Below are 21,736 nucleotides of genomic sequence, written 5' to 3' on the forward strand. Positions count from 1 at the left end.
GGAGATTCATCACAATTTAGTACAGTATTTTTGTTAATATTTTTAAGCTAATGAAAGTATAATTTCCTCGATCACTTCAAGGCTAGCTAATTGATTGTGGGGGGTTTTCTGATTAAGATTGCACTGAGTTTTTTCCCAAAGGCTGTGGATGAATTCCTTGAAAAACAAAAAGAAAGCATAACAACTATAATAAGCAAAATATGGTAATCCCACCCTGAGAAAGTTTATTGATTTTCCTATCAGTAGTACTCATGAGTACGCGAAGATGCAGGTCAAGATTCATCTCTTGTTCAAATCAATTATCTTACGTTATATTGAACTAGTACATAACAGGTGCTTAAGTTTAGCCTCAACTGACAAGTATACCCTTCAACTTTGGGTGTGTACAAGTAAGCACCTTAACTTGTCTCCACTTTGTCAGTTGAATATTTTAACTTACAAAATGATCATCTAGACACCTCCAAAATTTATGTATCATGTCAGCAGAGGCATATCTAGCCTACAAGGTGGGGGTTCAACTGAACCCCAAACTTTCAATGCAAAGCTTAAATTTATGTGTAAAAAAATATTAAAATTACAATAAATAGTATATATAAACCCCTAACTTTAAAAATATAATAAGTTCAATGCTAAAAATCTTAAGATTGAACCCATAAAATTTAAATTCTGAATCTGCCTCTGCATGTCAGCATTTGTGTTTAGGTTCAACTTTATACAAGCTGAGAATGAGATGCCTATTTATACACACTCAAAGTTGAAGGACATACTTGCCAGCTGATCTGCAAGTTTGAAGGTATGTATATGTATCCTCCTTATTTCTGTTTTCAACTTTCAAAAGGAGCATTTTAGACTATTGGTTATACGGATATTTACCAGAACATGGAAATTAATAATGCAGTAGTGTCTGAACAATATGGATTCATAATTTGAACTTGAAACTTTCCAATTCAAAAATAATTAACTAGAACTCATCTGAAAGCTAAGATAACCAAGTTAATAAGACTTGCAACACCACGTTTGTTGGGAGTAGCGCGTCTTTCAACAAAAACAATGGATAAAAGCAACACTTTTGCAAGAATGAAAGAAAGCAAATACAACCATAACAGAATAGGAAAGATGCAGACAGCCTCACAACCGAGAAAATCAACATTCCACATGAAGGGGAACTCAAAATGCAACAGACCTAGACTTATTTCAAAATCACAATGCTTGAACAAACAGGTTTTCTTTATTGGAACAATCTTATCAGATGACTGGACTGCGAAAACATGAAATGCGGTGACACCATTTCGAATACTCCAGCTATTTGTCCATGACCCCCAGCTTCCATCAAGCTCAATGTCCAAATTCTCTCCTGCAGAAAGAAGGAAAATTAGTAAATGAGAAATGGAAACAAGTAGAGAAAAACTAATAAATCATTCACAAGAATCCGTACAGTATAGCACCAAAAAAGTCAATTACGTTAGAAATAAACAAATAGTAATTTCTATCCCAAATCGTGGTCGAGCCAATTGTATACGTAAGAGCATACTGCAATTCATGATGTAAGAGAAGAATTAGTTAATTCTGCAATTCCATGGATTGCTATTTTTTATTAACTATATAGAAGAGCCGGTTGGCTCAACTTTTTCGTTGTCCGTTCCATTAAAAAAAAGAAAGTGTGGGCCTCATATTAAACACCAACTAATATTAAAAATAAAAAAAATAAAAAGTGAAATCCACCATCTCCAAACTCACGGGAAAAAAAGTGGACCCCATATTAATAAAATCAAGCAATATTTAAAAAAAAAAAAAATGAATCCCACATTAAAAAAACAAACAATGTCAAAAAAAAAAAAGTACTTCCCATATTAAAAAATCAAACAATATTCATGTAATTTTCAAAGTATCTCATTAAATCAATAATGATGGATTCATTGCCACATGCGTATCAACTCATTAGTGGGAGCAAATGAAATTATTGTACAACATATTTCAAATACTTATATATTAAAATAAGATATAATTTAATTATTTTTTCATTTTTTCCTACTCTAATAAATGTGAAAAGAGATTAATGTCATAAAAGAAAAAATAATATTAAATAGAAATCAAATAATTAATAAGGTAAATTAGTGAAATTATAATTCTAATTTGACGTTTCCTTAAAAAAAACCGTACAAAAGATAACATGACAAGTAAAATGAGTTAAGCCAAAAATATTTACTAAAAAATAAAAAATAGAAGTTCTTCATTTAAATAGAAAATCAAATTTCTACTTTGTTTCATTTTAAACATGTAAAATAAATATAATACTTTGAATTAGAATTATCCAAATCAAAATTTGATAAAAAATAATAGGTATTATTTAGGCCCAATCTACATACATTAACAAATAGAATATTTAAATTAATCGAATCAAAATTCAAAGTATCAACTGATGCTTAAATATTGCTATTGTTTTATCTCAAAGAGAGAAAAATAGTTTCCTTTTAAATAAGTCTTCTCTTTTAAAAAGTATTAATAAATTTTTGCCAACTTTGTATTCGTAGCAAACACTAATATAATAAAATTTTGGATACGGAGCACAAACTACAATGTTATATTAATCGTGTTCTGAACATAATATATGTATTACTTTACTACTATATAGAAGAGCCGATTTATAGAGGCAAGATCGTTGTCCGTGTTCGGTCCCACTTTTTTATTTAAGGCCAAAAAAATGACATTTTTATACTTTATATTACCAGCTCTTCTAAAAAGTAGATAAAAATACTTTATTATATTTCTATTTTTCTACTATATAGAAGCATCGGTTTACCCATGCTTCATCGTCAGTCACTCTTAAATAAATTAAAAAAAAAAAAAAAGTGAACCCCACCCTTTCCAAACTCATGAAAAAAAAAGTGGACCCCACCCTCTCCAAACTCATGAAAAAAAAAAAGTGAACCTCATATTAAAAAAAAAAACGTGCACCCCATATATTAAAAAATCAAACAATATTCATGTAATTACCAAAGTATCCCCATCAAGTCAATAATAGTGGATTCATTGACACATGCGTATTAACCCATTAGTGGGAGCAAATGAAATTATTGCACAGCAAAAAGCATGAACCCCATATTATTACTTTTCTTCAAAAATATTTAATTGTTGTATTTGCTATTCCGTCATGTCATTTATTTGTTATGTTTACTAAAATAAATATACTTAAAATATTTATATTTTAAAATAAGATAGAATTTAATTACTTTGTTATTTTTATTCTTACTCTAATAAATGTGAAAAGAGATTAATATCAAATGAAGATCAAATAATGAATAAGGTAAATTAGTCAAATTTTAATTTTAATTCACGTTTCCTTAAAAAACTATGCAAAAGACAACAAGACAAGTAAAATGAGCTAAACCGAGAATATTTACCAAAAATTAAAAAATAGCATTTGTTCGTTTAATAGAAAATTAATTTCTACTTTGTTTCGTTTTAAACATGTAAAATTAATTTAATAATTTGAATTAGAATTATCCAAATCAAAATTTGATAAAAAAATAATAAGTATTTTACACCTTTAAATTGATCGAATTAAAATTGAAAGTATCAACTGATGCTTAAATATTGCTATTATTTTATCTCAAAGAGAGAAAAATAATTTTCTTTTAAACAAATCTTCTCTTTTAAAAAGTATTAATAAATTTTCGTAGCAACACGAATATAATAAAGTTTTAGATACGGAGCACAAACTATAATGCTATGTTAATCGTATTTTGAACATAATATATATATATATATATATATATATATATATATATATATATATATATATTCTCACTATCTAAACACAACTAAATATACATAGATACACTATAATCCAAAGTGTTGGGCCCGTGCGCAGCACGAGCATAGGCCATCTAGTATATATTAGAAGAATCAAATAATTACAGAAGATACAGTCTTAAAAGGGCATTCTACTATATGAGACAGATGCCGTCATGAATAATGTATGCCAGCAGGACAATTAGTGAAGACTATAATATAGATTTTAATCATTTCAATAAAAATGAATTCAACTGACCTTTCAATTTTACTGTGCGGCCTTGAATTCATTTTCAGGAGGGAATATGGTGAGCTTGAATTTGATGCTTTTCGATTTCTTGCTTTCTATTTCTTTTGCTGATTTGACTGCGGATTTGCTTGTGTTGTCCAGTCTCATCTCTTGAAAGTTAGGTATATCAGCCAGCTCAAGTGGAACAGCCGCGAGCTTATCACAGGAGATAAGAATAAGGTGCCGAAGTATTGGGAAGTTAAGATTCGATGCCACCCAAGATTCTAATTCTGACCTTTCAATCCGCAGGACCTGGAGCGTGCTAAAACCTCCTATCTCCGGCTCCCAAGACTCACCTACGAATGCATTTTCTTTCAACTTTAGTACCTCCAGGGATTCCAACTGTGCCAATCTGTTCGCATCACTCCAAGAAAACCTTGTGTTTGCCAAAGTTAACTTCTTCACTGTACGTACAAGTCTGAAGAATGCTGCAGGAAGGTGAACTGGTTTATTCATGTAAAGAACATCATTCAACAGTTTCAGATGTTCCAGGCACTTTAGCTCTTCAAGATTGCTGATTCCACCCTTGTACGTATCAAGAAAAGCTGCCATTTGCCCTCGAATGCTCAATTTTTTAAGCTGACAAGCCTTTGCTAGCACATCTTTCTTGCAACTTTCTGGTGCAACCATAGAAAGAGTTTGCAGACAGGAAGGTCTACCTCTCGTGGTAGAAGGGGCTGGTAATTTTGCAGGTATGTTGGTATGGAGATGCCTTAACTGTAACAAGTTCCATATGTCAGCTTTTACCTCAATGGCGGACTCTGAGGTACTTGTATTGAGTACAAGCGTTTGTAAATTCCAGAATTTCCCAAAGGTCGGAGGAAGGACCTTGAAGTCACCTGAGATGGCAACATACCTCAAATGATATAATTGGTTAAAATCCTTGGAGAAAATAAATTTGAGGGATTCAACATCCAAAACCCGGAGAAGTGGAAAAGCTTTGTGGATGAGTTTGATGTCATTAGGAGACAACTCGATTTGTTTTTGTTCTGAGGAAAAACAGTAGAAAGATCTGACATGTTCTGCAAAAAGATTTTCGAAGAGAAACTTATCCAGAATAGAGGGTTGAATGCACAGTCGACGACAAGCATCTGAGTCTGATATAGAAGGAATAGCATTATCAGCTGTTGTACATATTTCTTGAAAAATCCATTTTTTAGCAGCCTCCTTTCTGCAAAACTCGTGCAACATGTCATGAAGACGACATGTTTTTATTTGACCATCAGACTTCTTTTTCATCAATATCACTAAGTTTCTATTGACAAGATCGTTCAAATAAAACTCAGCTATCTCCTCAAGAGTGTATGCCTGCTGGGGCTTTATTAGCCCCTCCGCTATCCACAAACGAATCAATTTCCAAGAAGGAATATCGAAGCCTCGAGGGAAGACACCAGAATACAAGAAACATGTCTGCATTTCTTGGGGCAAACGATCGTAACTCATCCCTACAAATTTCAAGCAGCTCTTAGGATCATCCTTATTTATCAGATGCTCCACCACATTTTTCTCAACTCTTTGCCAATCATTTTTGTTGGGGCGACCTCTTAATGCTCCGGCAATCACCACTACAGCAAGTGGTACTCCACTACATTTTCCTGCAATCCTTGTTCCAAGTCCTTCTAAATCATCAGGACAACTTTCCTTGCCGAAAACCCTCTTTACCAGCAACTCAAAACTTTCTCCTTTAGTCAAAAATTTCAGGTCGTGAGGATCTTTATTGGCATATTTAGCCACATTTCCTTCACGAGTTGTCATCATGATACGGTGGCCTTTCTGGTTTTCTGGGAAAACTTTCTTTACAGCATCAATGACATCCTCTGCCCACACATCGTCTAAAACAATGAGGCATCTACCTCCTTTATTCATAAAACCACTTATCTTATTGGCTACTTTGTCCACATCCTCACCTTGATGTTCTTCGATGCGTTTCGTGAAGAATTTGAGAATATTAAGGAAAATGTCCTTTATATTATAAGTTTGCCCCACGAAAACCCAAATGACGCTGAAAAATTCATATGAAAGTCGAGAATCATTGTAGATTTTTCTTGCCAGTGTAGTTTTTCCAAGTCCGGGCATACCCACTACTGGAACAATATCGAGACATTCCGCCGGTCCTTCAACAAGTCGCTTGATCACGATGTTTGCTTCCTCATCAAACCCCACTACTTCAGCATCTTCCAAAGAAGGACCCTTTTTAAGATAATAAAACGGAAGATCATCAGAAAACAGAGTGGCTATATAAGTGATACAAGAAAAATAATCAAAAATCTAAGTCCTTTTTGTTGGGTTTTGATATTGGTGAATGGGAAATGATGGGATGCAAAGTGCAGGGAATGTAAAAGGTCCCTTTTTGCTTTGGTTAAAGAATTTGTCCCACATAGGAAAAAGAGAGGAAAAGAAAGGTATATATTACATTACACGTTCTCTAGTTGCTAAAAGGGTTGAGGGGGCAAGGACCCCTCGTGCCGTCGTCGTCGCTCGCTCGGCTTCGGCTTCGGCTTCGGCTTTGGAAACGATTGATTGATTATCTTTTTGGACAAACTTTTCTTTAATTATTTATTTATTTAATTATTTAATTAAATAGAAAATCGACCCTGACCCGCGACTTGTGACCGACCCGGTCTGTTTTTCTCTTTCCGGATATTTTCGAATTTCCCTAATGGTGACTGATCTGAATGGTTGCAAACATTCAGAATCAGTATCTCCAACAGCTATAAATTCCTGATTTATTCCAGAATTCACAACGAATTTTTTCAGCGCTCAAAATTTTTCTCTCCAAAAACTCTCTTCTTTATTCTGTGTGATACACTACCGTTGAGTGGTTCGCCGCTACCAGAATTTGGAGTACTACTATTCTGGTAAGATAATCGTTCTATCCTGGGAGGGAATATTCCATCAACCTCGAGTATTGTGAGGGGAACAATTTCCTTAAGGATACACTTTGAACTAAGTGGGCTCGATTATATTTTGAAAAATATTTTTATTTTTCCAACACTGTTTCTGTTCATTTTCCAGTTTCTGTTGTTTACTGGTTTTAAGTATTTTATACTGTGTAATCTGTTTTACTAAGTGTTTTACAGATTCTGTTGAAACTTTATTTAAACTTATACAGATTATTTTGTCATAACACTTTTGTCGTATGCTGTATCTTTTTCGCAGTCTGCCAACTTATTTAGTTCGTTCTAATTTGCTGCAACACTTTTTTCCATTTGAGCTCTAAATATTTTTAATTATTTCACGAACTATAACAAAATGTTGAGTTTTCAAGTATATTACTACTGACAGTATTTTGCTGCAACACTTCTTTTCATTTGAGCTCTAAATATTTTGTAATTATTTTACGAACTATAACAAAATGTATGTGTTTTCCAATATATTACTACTAATAATACTGTTAGAGTAGGCTACAGTATGTACCTCCATAATATTGCTCTGTTATTGTCTTATGGATACACAGTAACACAACATATATTTCAAAATAATAAATTTAGCCACCTTACGAAGCATGTCTTGTGGGACTAACTTATGAAAATTGTTGAGTGCATTTCAAATACAAGACCGTTCATCAACAAACACACTACAAAAAACGAGAATAAGTAGAATGAAATCAAAGTACCTCAAGAAAGGGAGTTCATTGCTGAAAAAGATGAAATAAGGGAATTTGCAGCAAATGAAGTATGAAGCTGTCACTTTTGGAGATGGAATCAAAGACCTAAATATAAATATTACGATCTTATGGATGCATTAATTGTGATTATTTGTCAAATTCACAAAGGACTACAAAAATAACGATGGATATTATTACTTTTTCAAAAAAAAATATATATACCAAAAATAATGGTGGCTTTTTAATTTTCCAAAAAATATCTATTATGAGTGTTTATGTATAATTACACATATATGTAATGAGAAAAATAGTACATGACGATTTCATCTATTGTAGAGTCTTTTAATGAAGGGCAAAAAATTCAAACAACATTTTTAAAGTTCTTCGTGCTCTTTTTAATATAATATAAATAAATTATACAAAATATCGACGAAGAGAAGAAAATATTGGTTAGGTAGGAAAGGTGTTCAAATATATAAAATATTGAAATGTGTTATATACACAATCAGTTGCGGATGCAGAGAAAGCCTTACGGGTTCACGAGAATCCAATAGCTTTTGCGCGCACGCGCACACGCATATATCACGCGCGTATATATGTATCAAGTATATATCAAGTAATATTATTCTTTTTTTAACCACATTAATATCTCTCCATATTTATTAAAGTAAGAGTAATGACGAAAAAAAAAAAATTCTATCTTGATTATCTAAAATAATAAATATTTTAGATTAATTATTTTTAGTAATCATGACAAGTAAAATAGACCAAAAAGACTAAATAATTTTAAACCTATACCTAAAAATCATTTTAGTACAAATCATTTTAGAATATCAGCTCATTATAGCATATATATAACGTAAAAGAAATGCCTACATATGTAAGTAAAAGATTTTTCAAAAATTCTCAAATTTTATAATGGAAAATAAAAGAAATGCTCACATGTAAGTATCTAGAGCCTGTTTGAATGAGCTTTTAACTTATGGCTGATAAGCCAAAAGCCATAAGTTGGAAATCCTAATTTATGCTTTTGACTTATTTTTGTTATTTTGGGTTAAAACTAAGTGCTTAGAAGCGCTTTCTTTATCTTGCTCAAGCACTACAAAAGTGCTTAAAAGTTATTTTGATTTAAAAGCACCTAAAATAAAAAGGCTCCTACAATAAACGAACCAACAACAAGAGAAAAAAAGTTAGAGAATAATAAACAATAAATGAACAAGGAGAAAACGAGAGAGCAAGAATATCTAGCAAAGAAATAACTATTGTTTTGGTTAAAAGATAAGATCAATAGAAGAAACTAATAAGGGAAATAAGGTAGGAGGTTCGACAACTTCTGAAAAGTACACTATAAGGACAAAAAGTAAATTTGACTTCAAAAAATAAGGTCAAGACCTATAAGTAATTAGTTAAAAAGTTTCAAATTAAATTGAAAACTTTTGTGAGGACTACAAAAGTCCCTTGATCGTCGCTTATATATAGTAGTAGTATTTGACTGCAAACCCGGATATTATGTTATATTAATTTGAGATTGTTGTAAGAATTGAAAGATTTAAAATTGTAGATCTGCCTCTATACGTAGTACTATAGGAGGAACTTTTGTTTTGCTGCATTATTTAAATAAGGAAATGATTTACATACAATATGTCTTCATAGATTTAAAGTACTAAATATTAGAATTTCATATATATTCAAATAACGAGGATATAATTAAAAAAAGTTAATGTCAACATTCTAAATAGGGAAAATGCACAAAAACACACTTGAACTATGATTGAATTTGCAGTAACACACTCCATCTTTGCGGGGATCCTATGACCCCCTAGACTTATTTAAAGTGGAATTATTACCATCCTAAAATGCTATAACCAGATTTTTGGTACAAGATTGTGGTGCACGTGCTGGTGTGTATTTTTTTTTTCAATTTTTCCTTTTCCTTCTTTTAAATTATATTCCCATTTCATTCAGACCCAACACACTTCCATCTTCTTCGTTGCCACAAATCCACCATTACTCCAACTAAAGGTGACAATGGACAATCAATGCAAATAGGCTTGCACAACTCCTTGGAATGCAGTAGCTAGCTAGCTTTTGGTAATGGAGGAGATTTCACCAACGAGTTTCTTTTATCTTCACGGATCGGAAGCTTTTTCGACGACTTTTTCTCTTCTTCAGTGAGTTTCGGCGGCAACAGTACCAAGAGGGAAAGACAAATCCATATACCAGAAAGATAGATGGATCAGAATGTAGGAAATAGTTTGTTGGAATTTTCTAAAATGATGAATTTTGAAGTGATGAGTACAGTGACTATGGTGGAATTTGACAAGAAACGGACTGTGGTTTCTCCATCTCCGATGTCCTATGTACAGCTTCTCCTCCGCCATTTTATAGTGCCTAAAACTAGTGATTCGTTATTTATGTTGTGAAAAACTTCTTTAGCTCTGGTAGTAACGAATTGGGAAAATCGTCTCAAGTTTTTGCATTTCATCCTCGGCTGACTTCCGTTCACCAGTGGAAATAATGGTGGAATATTAAATAGGAAGGAGGAGAGTGAAGTTTATTATTTCTGATTTTAGAAGGGCATTAAAAATTAAAAAACTAGAATAAAAAAGTTCCAATTATGGAAACTTGGCATTAGGAGGTTAAATTTTTGAGCTTCTTTTGCCTTCCACGGGTTGATAAACGTGCACACACAGTTTAGGCCACATCAGCATTTAGGATTGTGATAATTCCGCTTTAAATACGTCTAGGAGTAATAGAACCCCCGCAAAAATAGAGTGTGTTACTGCAAATTCAACCATAGTTCAAGTGTGTTTTTGTGCATTTTCCCTTCCAAATATTAGAAAGACACTTAAATAACAATTTCATTCAGTGTGAAATCTATTTTTAATTTTACAAAGTATATTTTTATCAACATTTCTCTCTGAGGCATGTTTTTATAATTGTGTGTGCACTCGCGCATTATGTCCAATATTTTCGAAAACTAAAAGAAGAATGAGCCGAATTTTATTTTATAAGACATATCAAATGTAAAAGTAAGTTGTGAAAAATGAAAAAAGAAGGACCAGTGCTAACATAATAGGGTGTTTTCTCATTTATTTAGTAGTTTTTATTTATAATTTTATTTCATTATCATTTTTTATATGTAAAGATATAATTTAACGCGTTAGTTACCAAAAAGAAAAAGAAGATATAGTTTAACGAAGTCAAGTCGCATGTATCAAATGTAGGCAGTGCAGGTAACAGTACGCACTAAAGAAAGGGTTAAATTCTCAGTAAATAAAATAAAAGAAATTATTAAATTAGCACGTACAAGGTAAACTTGTCTCTTTATACTATTATATTCTCTCTTTATTATCACTCCCTTCAAAATATTTGTCGGGTTTTGACTAGACACGAAGTTGAAAAAAGTAAAGAAGATTTTTGAATTTGATTGTCTTAAATAAAAGATGTGTGGAATGTATCAAAATATCTTTTAATCTTAAACATGTCATGTGGGAAGTTGTGGTTAAGGAGTTCATGGGGGAAGTTGTGATTAAGGTGTTGCCAAAAAAGAAAAAGCACATTCTTTTTTAAAGGCCAAAAAAAATAAAAAGGTAAAACAAACAATTTGAAAAAGAGCAGGTATTATTATTATTATTATTATTATTATTATTATTATTATTATGGGGCTCCCCTCGCGTATAGCTACTGTCCAATTGGTCCATTGCACTACTAATCTGGTTACACGTGTATCTTTTCGGATCTAAGAGTCGATATTTGTTTACCTAAAAGGCTAAAACAGAATCTAAATCATGGTCAAAGCACATTAGTTTTCTCTTTTATTCTTTCCTTATTGACAACATATATGGAGGTGAAAATCTTGCTGTGATAACTTCTTGCTAGTATATTTTTTTTTTTCAACAAGTTCTCCCTGGTATTTTGATCTGTAGACTTGATATATTAGTACTAGTGTTTTTTTTTTTTGTTAAAAATTACAATTTTGCTGTTAAACTAGATTTTGATAAAAGCAAAGTGTATGATTTATTTACTTCTTCTGTCCCAATTTATGTGGCACAGTTCAGATTATTTGAAAATTATATAAAAAGTATTATAAGTCACAATATTTGACAATTCAATTATTTTAAAAGATATACAGAAAAATTACGATCAAAGGAATCTAAAAATATTTCACTAAGGAGACTCAATAATAAACTGTTATATATACATAAAAAATAATTTTAACCTTGTATATATATTATAATTTTTCATTAAATGAGGTTCGGACAGTGGCGGATTTAGGATTTTCACTCAGGGGGTTCGAAAAAAATAATAAAAGTTAAATATAAAAAATAATGTTGTTGATCGGAATTGAACCAGAATCTGTAGATTATTTTGAACACCCTGGATCACTTAAGCTAACCTTTTGCATTTATTCAGGGTGTTCAAAAGCTAATATATGTACATAAACAAAAAAAATTTACCCTACATATAATTTTTGCAAGGGTCGGGTTTAACACCCTGATACCTCTAAATCCGCCCTTGGGTTCGGATGAACCCCTTTCGACACCCTAGCTAGCTTAGCCCATGGTTACACTAGATTACTTCAAAAAGAAAATCAATTGACTACTTAATTTGAACGAGCTTTATTTCATTGATTTTGGGATGGATGTTTACCCATTTTGGGGACTTGAATAATGAAAATAATCGACGAAAAGAAAAACCCATGAAAATGGCCAATGACAGAAAACAGATCTCAGACGCAGATTGTCATAGCAAGATTTTTGCCTACATCTATGATGCCAATATGGAAAGGATAAAATTAGCATATGATCTTTAACCATGGCTTAGAGGCTGTTTTAGGTAAACAAATATGACCCTTGGATTTGAAAGTGTACACGTGTAGTCAGGTTAATAGTGCACTGACCTGATGGACAGTAGCTAGACTGGGGCAGAGCTGCTTCCTATATAGTCTATCTCTTGTTTGTTTCTGATATGCTATAACTGATACATGTGGTTACTAGTGTGGATAGATGAGATTTGTGGGTACAATGATTGCCTAGACTTTTTGGAAAGAAAGATAAAGCTGTCGGGTTTGGAAAGAAAGGAGAAAGAGTCATATAAACTGATCCCTCCGAATAAAAAAGAGTGTTCATTTAATTTATTTTTTTAATCAAAAAGAGTGTTTCTTATTAAATGAACACTCAACTTATTTTTTTAATCAAAAAAAGTGTTTCTTATTAAATGAAAAAATTAATTTTATTTTTTCAGCTTTGCACCTATTAAAGCATTAAGTGTTATGTGATTAAATCTCAATACTTTATATTTAGAGACAGTTTAATTAAATTATCTTTTTTTTTTATCGAAATTAATATTTTCTTATGGAGTGTATAAATAACTAGGTGAACACTCTTTTTTATCCGGAGGGGATAGCAAATCAGAAAAATATTAAATTTTGAAAATAAATACAAAAGACCACATGAGATCCTCTGGCCATTTTGAAGTGACTCAGGCCTCAGCCATGTCATTTGACACTCCATGTAGGGTATATAAATATAAAAAATGTTATAGTACTAGTATAATATAGGCAGGTAACATTAGCACCCCATGACTGAATTATTAAATGAGAAAAAACATAGTTAGCTGGGGAATTTTCAGATACTTGTTACTCTTTTAAATAAACTTGAAGACATTATAGCTACAGTAACAACTTCACATAAAATGGAACGGACGAAAGAGAATAAAAGTTTTCGGGTTTGAGGCGAACCTGCTCGGGGGAACCTCTTCTAGGCAACTCAAGCACCGGGCGTGGCTGAAAAGCTTGTTGATTGTTTTCGCGAAGTTTCCTCACCTTCTCATGGATGCTTTTAATCTCAGCTGCAAGAGCCCTAACTGAAGCACTATGTCCCACTTTATCGAAGATTCTTTCCAATTTATTCTTATCTCTATGCAGCTTCGCTTGAACCAGGAACTTATCAATCGCATCCTCAGCTTTATGTACCTGATCAAGGAAAATAAATTACTTAGATAAACTAACAAATATCAAATCCTAAATAATTTTTTGATTTTCTACAACTTTTAATTATTTTTCAACGGTACCGTCTTTTGAATATCCTTGACCAACTGATCCCACTGGCTGCTCTCACTGTGGTATTTCGCAGCATCTTCTAAGAAGGCTTTTAAGCGTTGAACTTCTTCAAGCAGATCTTTGAAGTCGTCATCAACACCTCTAATCAGCTCAATATTTTCACTTAATAGCTGAAACAAGTTCTCCACCAGAAAGTTCACCACTGCATCTGCCATTTCTCTTTCTTTCTAGGTTAACAAATGCGAGAATATATTCTAAAGAGGATAGTTTTGTTTCCAGATAGTAGTGATGAGATGCTCACTTTACCGTTGCAGAATATAAAGAACGTAATACGCGGAAAGGACTTCGATTTTTTAGGTTGACCGAATTGTTTAATAAAGTCTTTCTGATATTCTTATTTTTAATGCACCCAACGACAATTTGACAGTTGTTTGTCCAGTAAAATATTTGCAAGTGAAGACTATTAGCATGTGGGCACTGGACTCTTCGATGTTAAGCTGGCTACTTCGCAATTTCGATAGTTTTTCCTCTAGACTTGTTTTGTTTGTAACTTTGTATTACTTGACCCATATGATAGATTTGTAAGAAGTTGAGATGGAACCAGAAATTAAAGTTTATCAATGCAAGATTCTAATACTTTAAAGTATTTGAGTTCTAAATTAATAATTTATACATATTCAGTAATCTTTTAATACAAATATAAAATTTAAATCAAAACTATTGAGTTTGACCGAACCCGTAAGTGAAGAGGCAGCTCCGTGCTATTGAGAAGTTTGCAATTATGAAGTTTACTTACCACTAGTCTAATGAACTTGTTCAAGCTAAAAGTAACATACTCTCTCCGGTTCAAAATAATTGAGATTTTAAACGACAACGTGAATTAAGTTTAATTCACTTACTCTAAAAATTAAGAGGTATATTGATTAAAATACCCTCAATTAAGAGGGGGTTGAAACTATAACAGCATTAAATTTGTTCATTGAATTAAAAATGTGTCAAGGCTAAATTTGAAAAAAGAATAAAATACATTTTTGATAGACTAAATCCGCAATTAATTTGGACCCAAGGGAGTATAATATAAAATGGAGGCAGTAATTTAGGGCCCGTTTGGCCATAAATATCAAAAACTTTTTCACTTTTTTTGGAATTTTTGAAGTTGGAGTTGGAGTTGGAGTTGTGTTTGGCCATAGTTTTTGAAATTGTAGTTTTTGGTGAAATGTGGTATAAAAAAGTGAAAAAAAGTTGAAAATTTTTGAAAAATAAGTTTTTCTTGTTTTCAGTATTCCGGAATACAACTCCGAAAAAAGAGAATAATTTTTATAGCCAAACGCTAAAAGTAAAAAAAGTGAAAAAAAAATTCGGAAAAAAATGAATAATTTTTATGGCCAAACGCCCACTTAGTTTCTTGGCGATTTCGATATTTTTTCCTCTAAAGACTAGTGTCTAGCTTGTTTGTACTAGTTGACCAATACGACAAGATTCTTGAGAAGTTTGCATTTATGAAATTTACTTACCCCTTGTACTGGATCTGGCAAGCTGCTTTTCACAATGGAGTTCTACTGTAATAGTACTAGCAAACTGTTGCTGGCACTATTTTAATTTATAGCAAGGATAACAATATAGACTTCAGAACGTTGAAAGTATTGACTAGGTCAACTTTGTGACGATCATGGATTATACAGGTGAGTGTGATCATCCACAATTTCGAAATCACTAAGACCATTCTACATCTTAATTTTCAAGCACCATAAATCTAATAACTCTAACTACTGTTGGCAGCTCATTAAATTATAGGCAAGTGGATAACCATTTGTCAGTGGCCTTTTAAACTTTTAGTTGGAGTGTGGACATAGATTTGGTTGAAATTTGGAAGAAAATATTTGAAGTTAAGATTAAAAAATGATATTTGAAAGTAAAGTTGTGTATTTGAATTGTCACGAGTCACGACCCATTCACTAGTCGCGATCCACACCTAAGAAACTACTACCCTCCTTTGGAAGAATCATTACTGATTAAACTATTCAAGAGAAAGCGCATAGAAGATCCAAATCATATATAATAATGTTATCTTAATTTAGAGGAAGTCTAAATATTTGATACAGTGTCTAGTATCAACCATAACCCAACAGACACAATAAAGGATGCATCTAATAAAAAGCTACGTACAGAAGATCTAGGGACTAACTCCGAAAGACAGAATAATGAAGAGATAAACTAAATAGAAGCACCACGAAAAGATGTGGATTGCTCACCTCATGGAAAACTGTCAATACCTCGAACCTGATTAGATATACCCCGTGAAGCAAGTCTAAATAATGCATGAAAGCAAGGACAAATAATATAATTGTTAATAACCATAGCAGGTAATTACAACACAGTGAGCGTAGATAAATTACAATAATGAACACAAGCATGTGATAAGTGGTGATTTAACTACTTACGCCTTTTGTACTGACGCCTTTTGTGCGCTGTGTTCATGCCCACAGGTGCTGATAGATAGGCCGGCGCACCTCCGCAGTAGGACACCGAGATCAGCGGTTGAGTGTCGCACTCCACTTTTTTGGAGTTTCTGGTTCTGAGTCTATAGGTACAGATGCATATGTATATGTATAGTTTTGGGGGTATGTCGGGGCCCTGTCCCGACCTGTTAATATTGTGTTACTCTTTTAGAGGCTTGCAGACCAGTTGTCAGTGTATATATGTTTTGCTTGGCCTTGTATTTATAGCGATTGGCATGACCATGATATAGCCTTGTTGGCCTTAGCTATATATATAGGTTGTTGTTGGGTTCTTTCACGCGTGCAAGTTGATGCATTTGGTTCTTGTTAGTGTCATATAGTAGCCTTTCGGCCCATTATTCATATGTATGTATGTATATATATATATGAATGTATGTATATATATATATGTATGTATGTATATATATATATGTATGTATGTATATATGTATATATATATATATGTATGTATGTATGTATATATATATATATATATGTATGTATATATGTATATATATATATATGTATGTATATATGTATATATATATATATGTATGTATATATGTATATATATATATATGTATGTATATATATATATATGTATAGATATAGGTTGTTGTTGGGCTCTTCTGCGTGCAAGTTGATGCATTTGGTTCTTGTTAGTGTCATATAGTAGCCTTTCAGCCCATTATTCATATTACTTGTCATAGATGCCATGGTTGGTTCGCCCGGGCTTTCGGGTGCCGAGTGCTAGCCATATCCCCAAGGTTGGGGTGTGACAAACTCGGTATCAGAACCGGTCTATCCTGGGGAATCTGCAAGCCGTATCTAGTAGAGTCTTGGTTATGGATGTGTTGTGCACCACACTTATAAACAGGCGGCTACAAGATATTTAGGAAAAGTTCCTTTCTTCTTGATCTAGATCGTGCGATAGAGCTGATCCGTAAGTGTTCACTTCTAACCTTCATTTTGTTTATATTCTCAGCGATGCCTAACACTACTAGACGACAGGCGGCTATGCAATTTATACAGAGATTAGATGACGAGGCGGGAGGAGGCATCAGTCAGGCGCCGCCCGCTAATTTGGATCAGCATGAGCCTCAGAACGAGGCTGACTCTCAGGCTTCTGGAGCAACACCTCCACCCCCTCTTGGGGGGCAGAGGAGAGTCGATGTACCTCCGGTTCCTCCTCCAGTTGCACCTGATCAGGATTTGGATATGTGGAGCGTAGTGCAGTTATTGACTAGACTTATGGCCTCTCAAGCCCAACGTCAGGCTCCAGATACGGGTGACAGAGCAGTGAGTACAAGGGCACGAGATTTCATTAACTTGGCACCTCCAGAATTTATGGGGGCTAACCCGAATGCTGATCCACAGGATTTCCTAGATCGTATGCAGCAGACTCTGAGCCTTATGCATGCTACTGCTACTGAGTCGGCAAAGCTTGCTTCTTGTAGGCTGCGGGATGTTGCTATAGATTGGTACGAGACCTGGGAGCAGTCTCGGCGACCCTGTGCTCCACCAGCGACATGGAGAGAATTTTTTAAGGCATTTATGCAGCAGTATCTACCTATTGAGATTCGTCGTGCCCGAAAGGATCGGTTTCTGCGCTTAGAGTAAGGTAATATGAGTGTTAGGGAGTATAGCATGCAACAACTCTATAGCCAGATACGCTCCTACTGTTGTAGCTGATATGACCGATCGAGTGTACCGGTTCATGGGTTGTTTAGGACCGCATTTGATTAATGATTGTACCACAGCTGCTTTGAATCTGGGAATAGATATTGCTCGCATACAAGCCTATGCACAGAACTTAGAGGACCGTAAGAGGCAACAGCGGTTTGATCGAGAGCGGGATAGAGGTTAGCATAAGAGGGCCCGATCTACGGGTGATTCTAGGGATTTTAGAGGTGGAGTCAGGCCATAGCTTTCTAGACGTTCATCGTATCCGTGACCGATGCACCACGCCGGTTTCGGGGGTCGGCGCGTGATTGGACCACTTATTCTGATCAGGGTTAGAGTCAGAGTTCGCGGACATCAGGCCCGCAGTTTAGAGGCGAGTTTAGCCAGATCAAGCCTTCGATTATGCCCCGTTGTGTTCGATGTGGTGGGGCTCATTTTGGGACATTTCATTAGGATGCTGATGTATGTTATGCTTGTAGACAGCCGGGTCATATTATGAGATATTGTTTGAGGAATGGCGGAGGTGGTATGGCTCGGCCCCGACGCATCTCGGCGGTTCTTCTTCTTCGGTGCGCCGCCACCGGCGGTGTCTGGGACATTGGGCGCGGGGGTAGAGCGGAGGAGGAGCGTCTAGTTCAGGCGGTCAGCAAAGCCGCATATATGCATTATCGGGCTGTCAAGACTTAGAGTCATCTCCGAATGTGGTTACAGGTATATTATCTGTCTTTTCCACTGATATGTATGCCTTGATAGATCCCGGTTCCACATTGTCGTATATTTCTCCCTTCGTTGCTGGCAAATGTAATAAAGGGCCTGAATTATTGCGTAAGCCATTTGAGGTATCTACGCCCATGGGTTGAGCCTTTGATGGTTAGACTGGTATATCGAGATTATGATGTGATGATTCATGACCGCCATACGTTAGTTGATTTGCATGAACTGGAGATGGTCGATTTTGACATTATTATGGGTATGGATTAGCTGGCTTCTTATTATCCTATTGTAGATTGCAGGACGAAGATTGTTCGTTTTAATTTTCTAAGCGAGCAAGTTATTGAGTGGAAGGGAAATGTTGCAGCGCCAAAAGGGAAGTTTATTTCTTACCTTAAGGCTCGAAAGATGATTGCAAAAGGATATATTTACCATCTGGTGCGAGTGCAGGATGTGGAGGCAAAACCTCCAACTCTTCAGTCGGTTCCTGTTGTTAATGAATTCCCTGATGTATTTTTTGATGAACTTCCTGGCCTTCCTCCCGAAAGAAAAATCGACTTTACTATTGATGTACTCTCAGATACTCAGCCTATATCTATTCCTCCATATAGAATGGCCCCTACTGAATTAAAGGAATAATTTATTTGATCAGCTACAGGGCGCGAAGTACTTTTCCAAGATTGATCTTCGCTCTGGATATCATCAGTTGCGATGCAAAGAGCAAGATATCCCGAAGACGGCTTTCTGGAACAGATATGGCCATTATGAATTTCTTGTCATGTCCTTCGGTCTTACTAATGCGCTAGCAGTTTTTATGGATTTAATGAATCGGGTCTTCAAGCCATTTCTTGACATTTTCGTGATTGTGTTCATTAATGATATTCTGATATACTCTCGGTCAGAAGCAAAGCACGCGGATCATTTGCGAGTCGTATTGCAGACGGTGCAAGATCGTAAGTTGTATGCTAAATTATCTAAATGCGAGTTCTGGTTGAATTCGGTGGCGTTCCTTGGACATATCGTCTCAGATGAGGGCATCAAGGTGGATGGTCAGGAAATCGAGGCAGTAAAGAATTGGCCGAGGCCTATAACTCCTACCAAAGTTCATAATTTCATGGGCTTAGCCAGCTATTATTCGAGGTTTGTGGAGAATTTCTCTTCTATTGCCGCTTCTTTGACGAAATTGACACATAAAGCAGCTAAGTTTCAATGGTCTGATGCTTGTGAAAAGATCTTTCAGGAATTGAAGAATCGATTAACATCAGCTCCTGTTCTGGCACTTCCTGAGGGATCTGAAGGTTATGTAGTGTACTGTGATGCGTCAAGGGGTGTGTTCTGATGCAGCACGGCAAGGTTATTGCATATGCTTCGAGGCAATTGAGGAAGCACGAGCCGAATTACCTGACTCATGATCTCGAGTTGGCAGTCGTTATATTTGCCCTGAAAGTATAGCGTCATTATCTTTATGGAGTTCATGTTGATATCTGCACAGATCATAAGAGTTTACAGCATATATTCAAGCAAAAAGAGTTGAACTTGAGACAACGAAGGTGGATGGAATTACTGAAAGACTACGGTGTTGATATCTTATACCATCCGGGAAAGGCGAACGTCATAGCTGATGCGTTGAGTCGTCAGTCCATGGGTAGTTTAAAGCATGTGGGAGCAGATAAGTTAGAGATGACCAAGGATCTATATCGATTGTCCAGTCTGAGTGTGCGGTTACTTGACACATATGATGAGGGTGTTATGGTTCAGAAAGCTACAGAGTCATCGTTAGTAGCTGAAGTGAAAGAACGACAGTTTAAAGATCCCAAATTGGTTAAGATCAAGGAAGGCATCTCTTCTCAGAAAAAGTAATTGTTTGAGATATTAGATGACAGAGTTCTCAAATATAAAGGTAGATTGTGTGTACCTAATTTTGGGGAGCTTCGCAAGCAAATTATGACGGAGATTCACCAGTCTCGGTATTCGGTTCATCTCGATTCTACTAAGATGTACCACGACTTTCGTCAGTTATATTGATGGAATGATATAAAGAATGACATTGCTATATTTGTGGCTCAGTGTCCAAATTGTCAGCAGGTTAAGGTTGAACACCAGAAACCTGGTGGATTGCTTTAGAATATCGAGATCCCAACATGGAAATGGGAAGTTATTAATATGGACTTTATTACAAGATTTCCTAGTTCTCGTCAGAAGTTCGATTCCATCTGGGTTATTGTGGACATGCTTACAAAATCAGCACACTTTTTGCTTCTTAGAACTACGTACGCAGCTGAAGATTATGCCACATTATATATCAAAGAGATAGTTCGATTACATGGAGTTCCAGTTTCTATTATATCTGATAGAGGTGCACAGTTTACAACTAATTTCTAGAGATCTTTTTAAGAAGGGTTGGGTACTCACATTAGTCTCAGCACAGCTTTCCATCCACAGACAGACGGACAGGCCGAACGTACTATTCAGATGCTTGAGGATATGTTACGAGCCTATGTATTGGACTTCAAAGGAAGCTGGGAAGATCATTTGGTACTTATTGAGTTTGCCTACAACAATAACTACCACTCTAGCATACAGATGGCACCATATGAGGCTTTATACGGGCGGAAATGCAAGTCCCCTATTGGTTGGTTTGATGTTGGTGAAACAAAGCTGTTAGGACCTGAGTTGCTACAACAAGCGGTAGAGAAAATTAAGTTAATTCAAGAAAGGTTATTGACGGCTCAGAGCCGACAGAAGTCATACTCAGACAACCGACGTAGAGATATGAAGTTTGCCGTGGGAGATTGGGTATTTCAGAAGGTGTCGCCTATGAAAGGCATAATGAGATTTGCAAGAAAGGCAAACTTAGCCCCAGGTATGTCGGGCCATATCAGATCGTGCAGTGAATTGGCCAAGTTTCTTATAAACTTGATTTGCCACCAGAGCTAGAGGCAGTCCATCTGGTATGCCATGTCTCCATGCTTCATAAATGCTTAGGCGATCCTTCTCGTATCACCCCTATTAAGGATATTTAAGTTACTGAGGACTTGTCGTACGAGGAAGTTCCAGTCGCCATCCTAGATCGTCAAGATCATAAATTGCAA

At 35.0% G+C, this 21,736-nt stretch overlaps 1 protein-coding gene across 1 annotated transcript; it reads right to left on the reverse strand.

Moving 5' to 3' along the window:
• Nucleotides 1–918: 918 nt before the first annotated feature.
• On the reverse strand, nt 919–14,078 carry LOC132059890 (putative late blight resistance protein homolog R1A-3). The gene is made up of 4 exons (XM_059452736.1): nt 13,764–14,078; nt 13,432–13,665; nt 4,052–6,271; nt 919–1,354 (listed from the first exon to the last, which is right to left on the reverse strand). The coding sequence occupies exons 1-3, from the start codon at nt 13,965–13,967 to the stop codon at nt 4,061–4,063; spliced, it is 2,649 nt and encodes an 882-aa protein (XP_059308719.1). The 5' UTR covers nt 13,968–14,078; the 3' UTR covers nt 919–1,354; nt 4,052–4,060.
• Between the last annotated feature and the right edge of the window lie 7,658 nt (nt 14,079–21,736).

The sequence above is a fragment of the Lycium ferocissimum genome, chromosome 6 (genome assembly GCF_029784015.1).
Source record: "Lycium ferocissimum isolate CSIRO_LF1 chromosome 6, AGI_CSIRO_Lferr_CH_V1, whole genome shotgun sequence".
In the NCBI taxonomy this organism is placed as follows: Eukaryota; Viridiplantae; Streptophyta; class Magnoliopsida; order Solanales; family Solanaceae; genus Lycium; species Lycium ferocissimum.

Coding starts and splice junctions, on each gene's coding strand:
- LOC132059890 (XM_059452736.1), bottom strand. CDS start 13,967: ATGGCAGATGCAGTGGTGAACTTTCTGGTGGAGAACTTGTTTCAGCTA. Junction 13,666..13,763: donor TCAAGGATATTCAAAAGACG/GTACCGTTGAAA, acceptor TTCCTTGATCAG/GTACATAAAGCTGAGGATGC. Junction 6,272..13,431: donor GAAGAGGTTCCCCCGAGCAG/GTTCGCCTCAAA, acceptor TATCTTAAAAAG/GGTCCTTCTTTGGAAGATGC.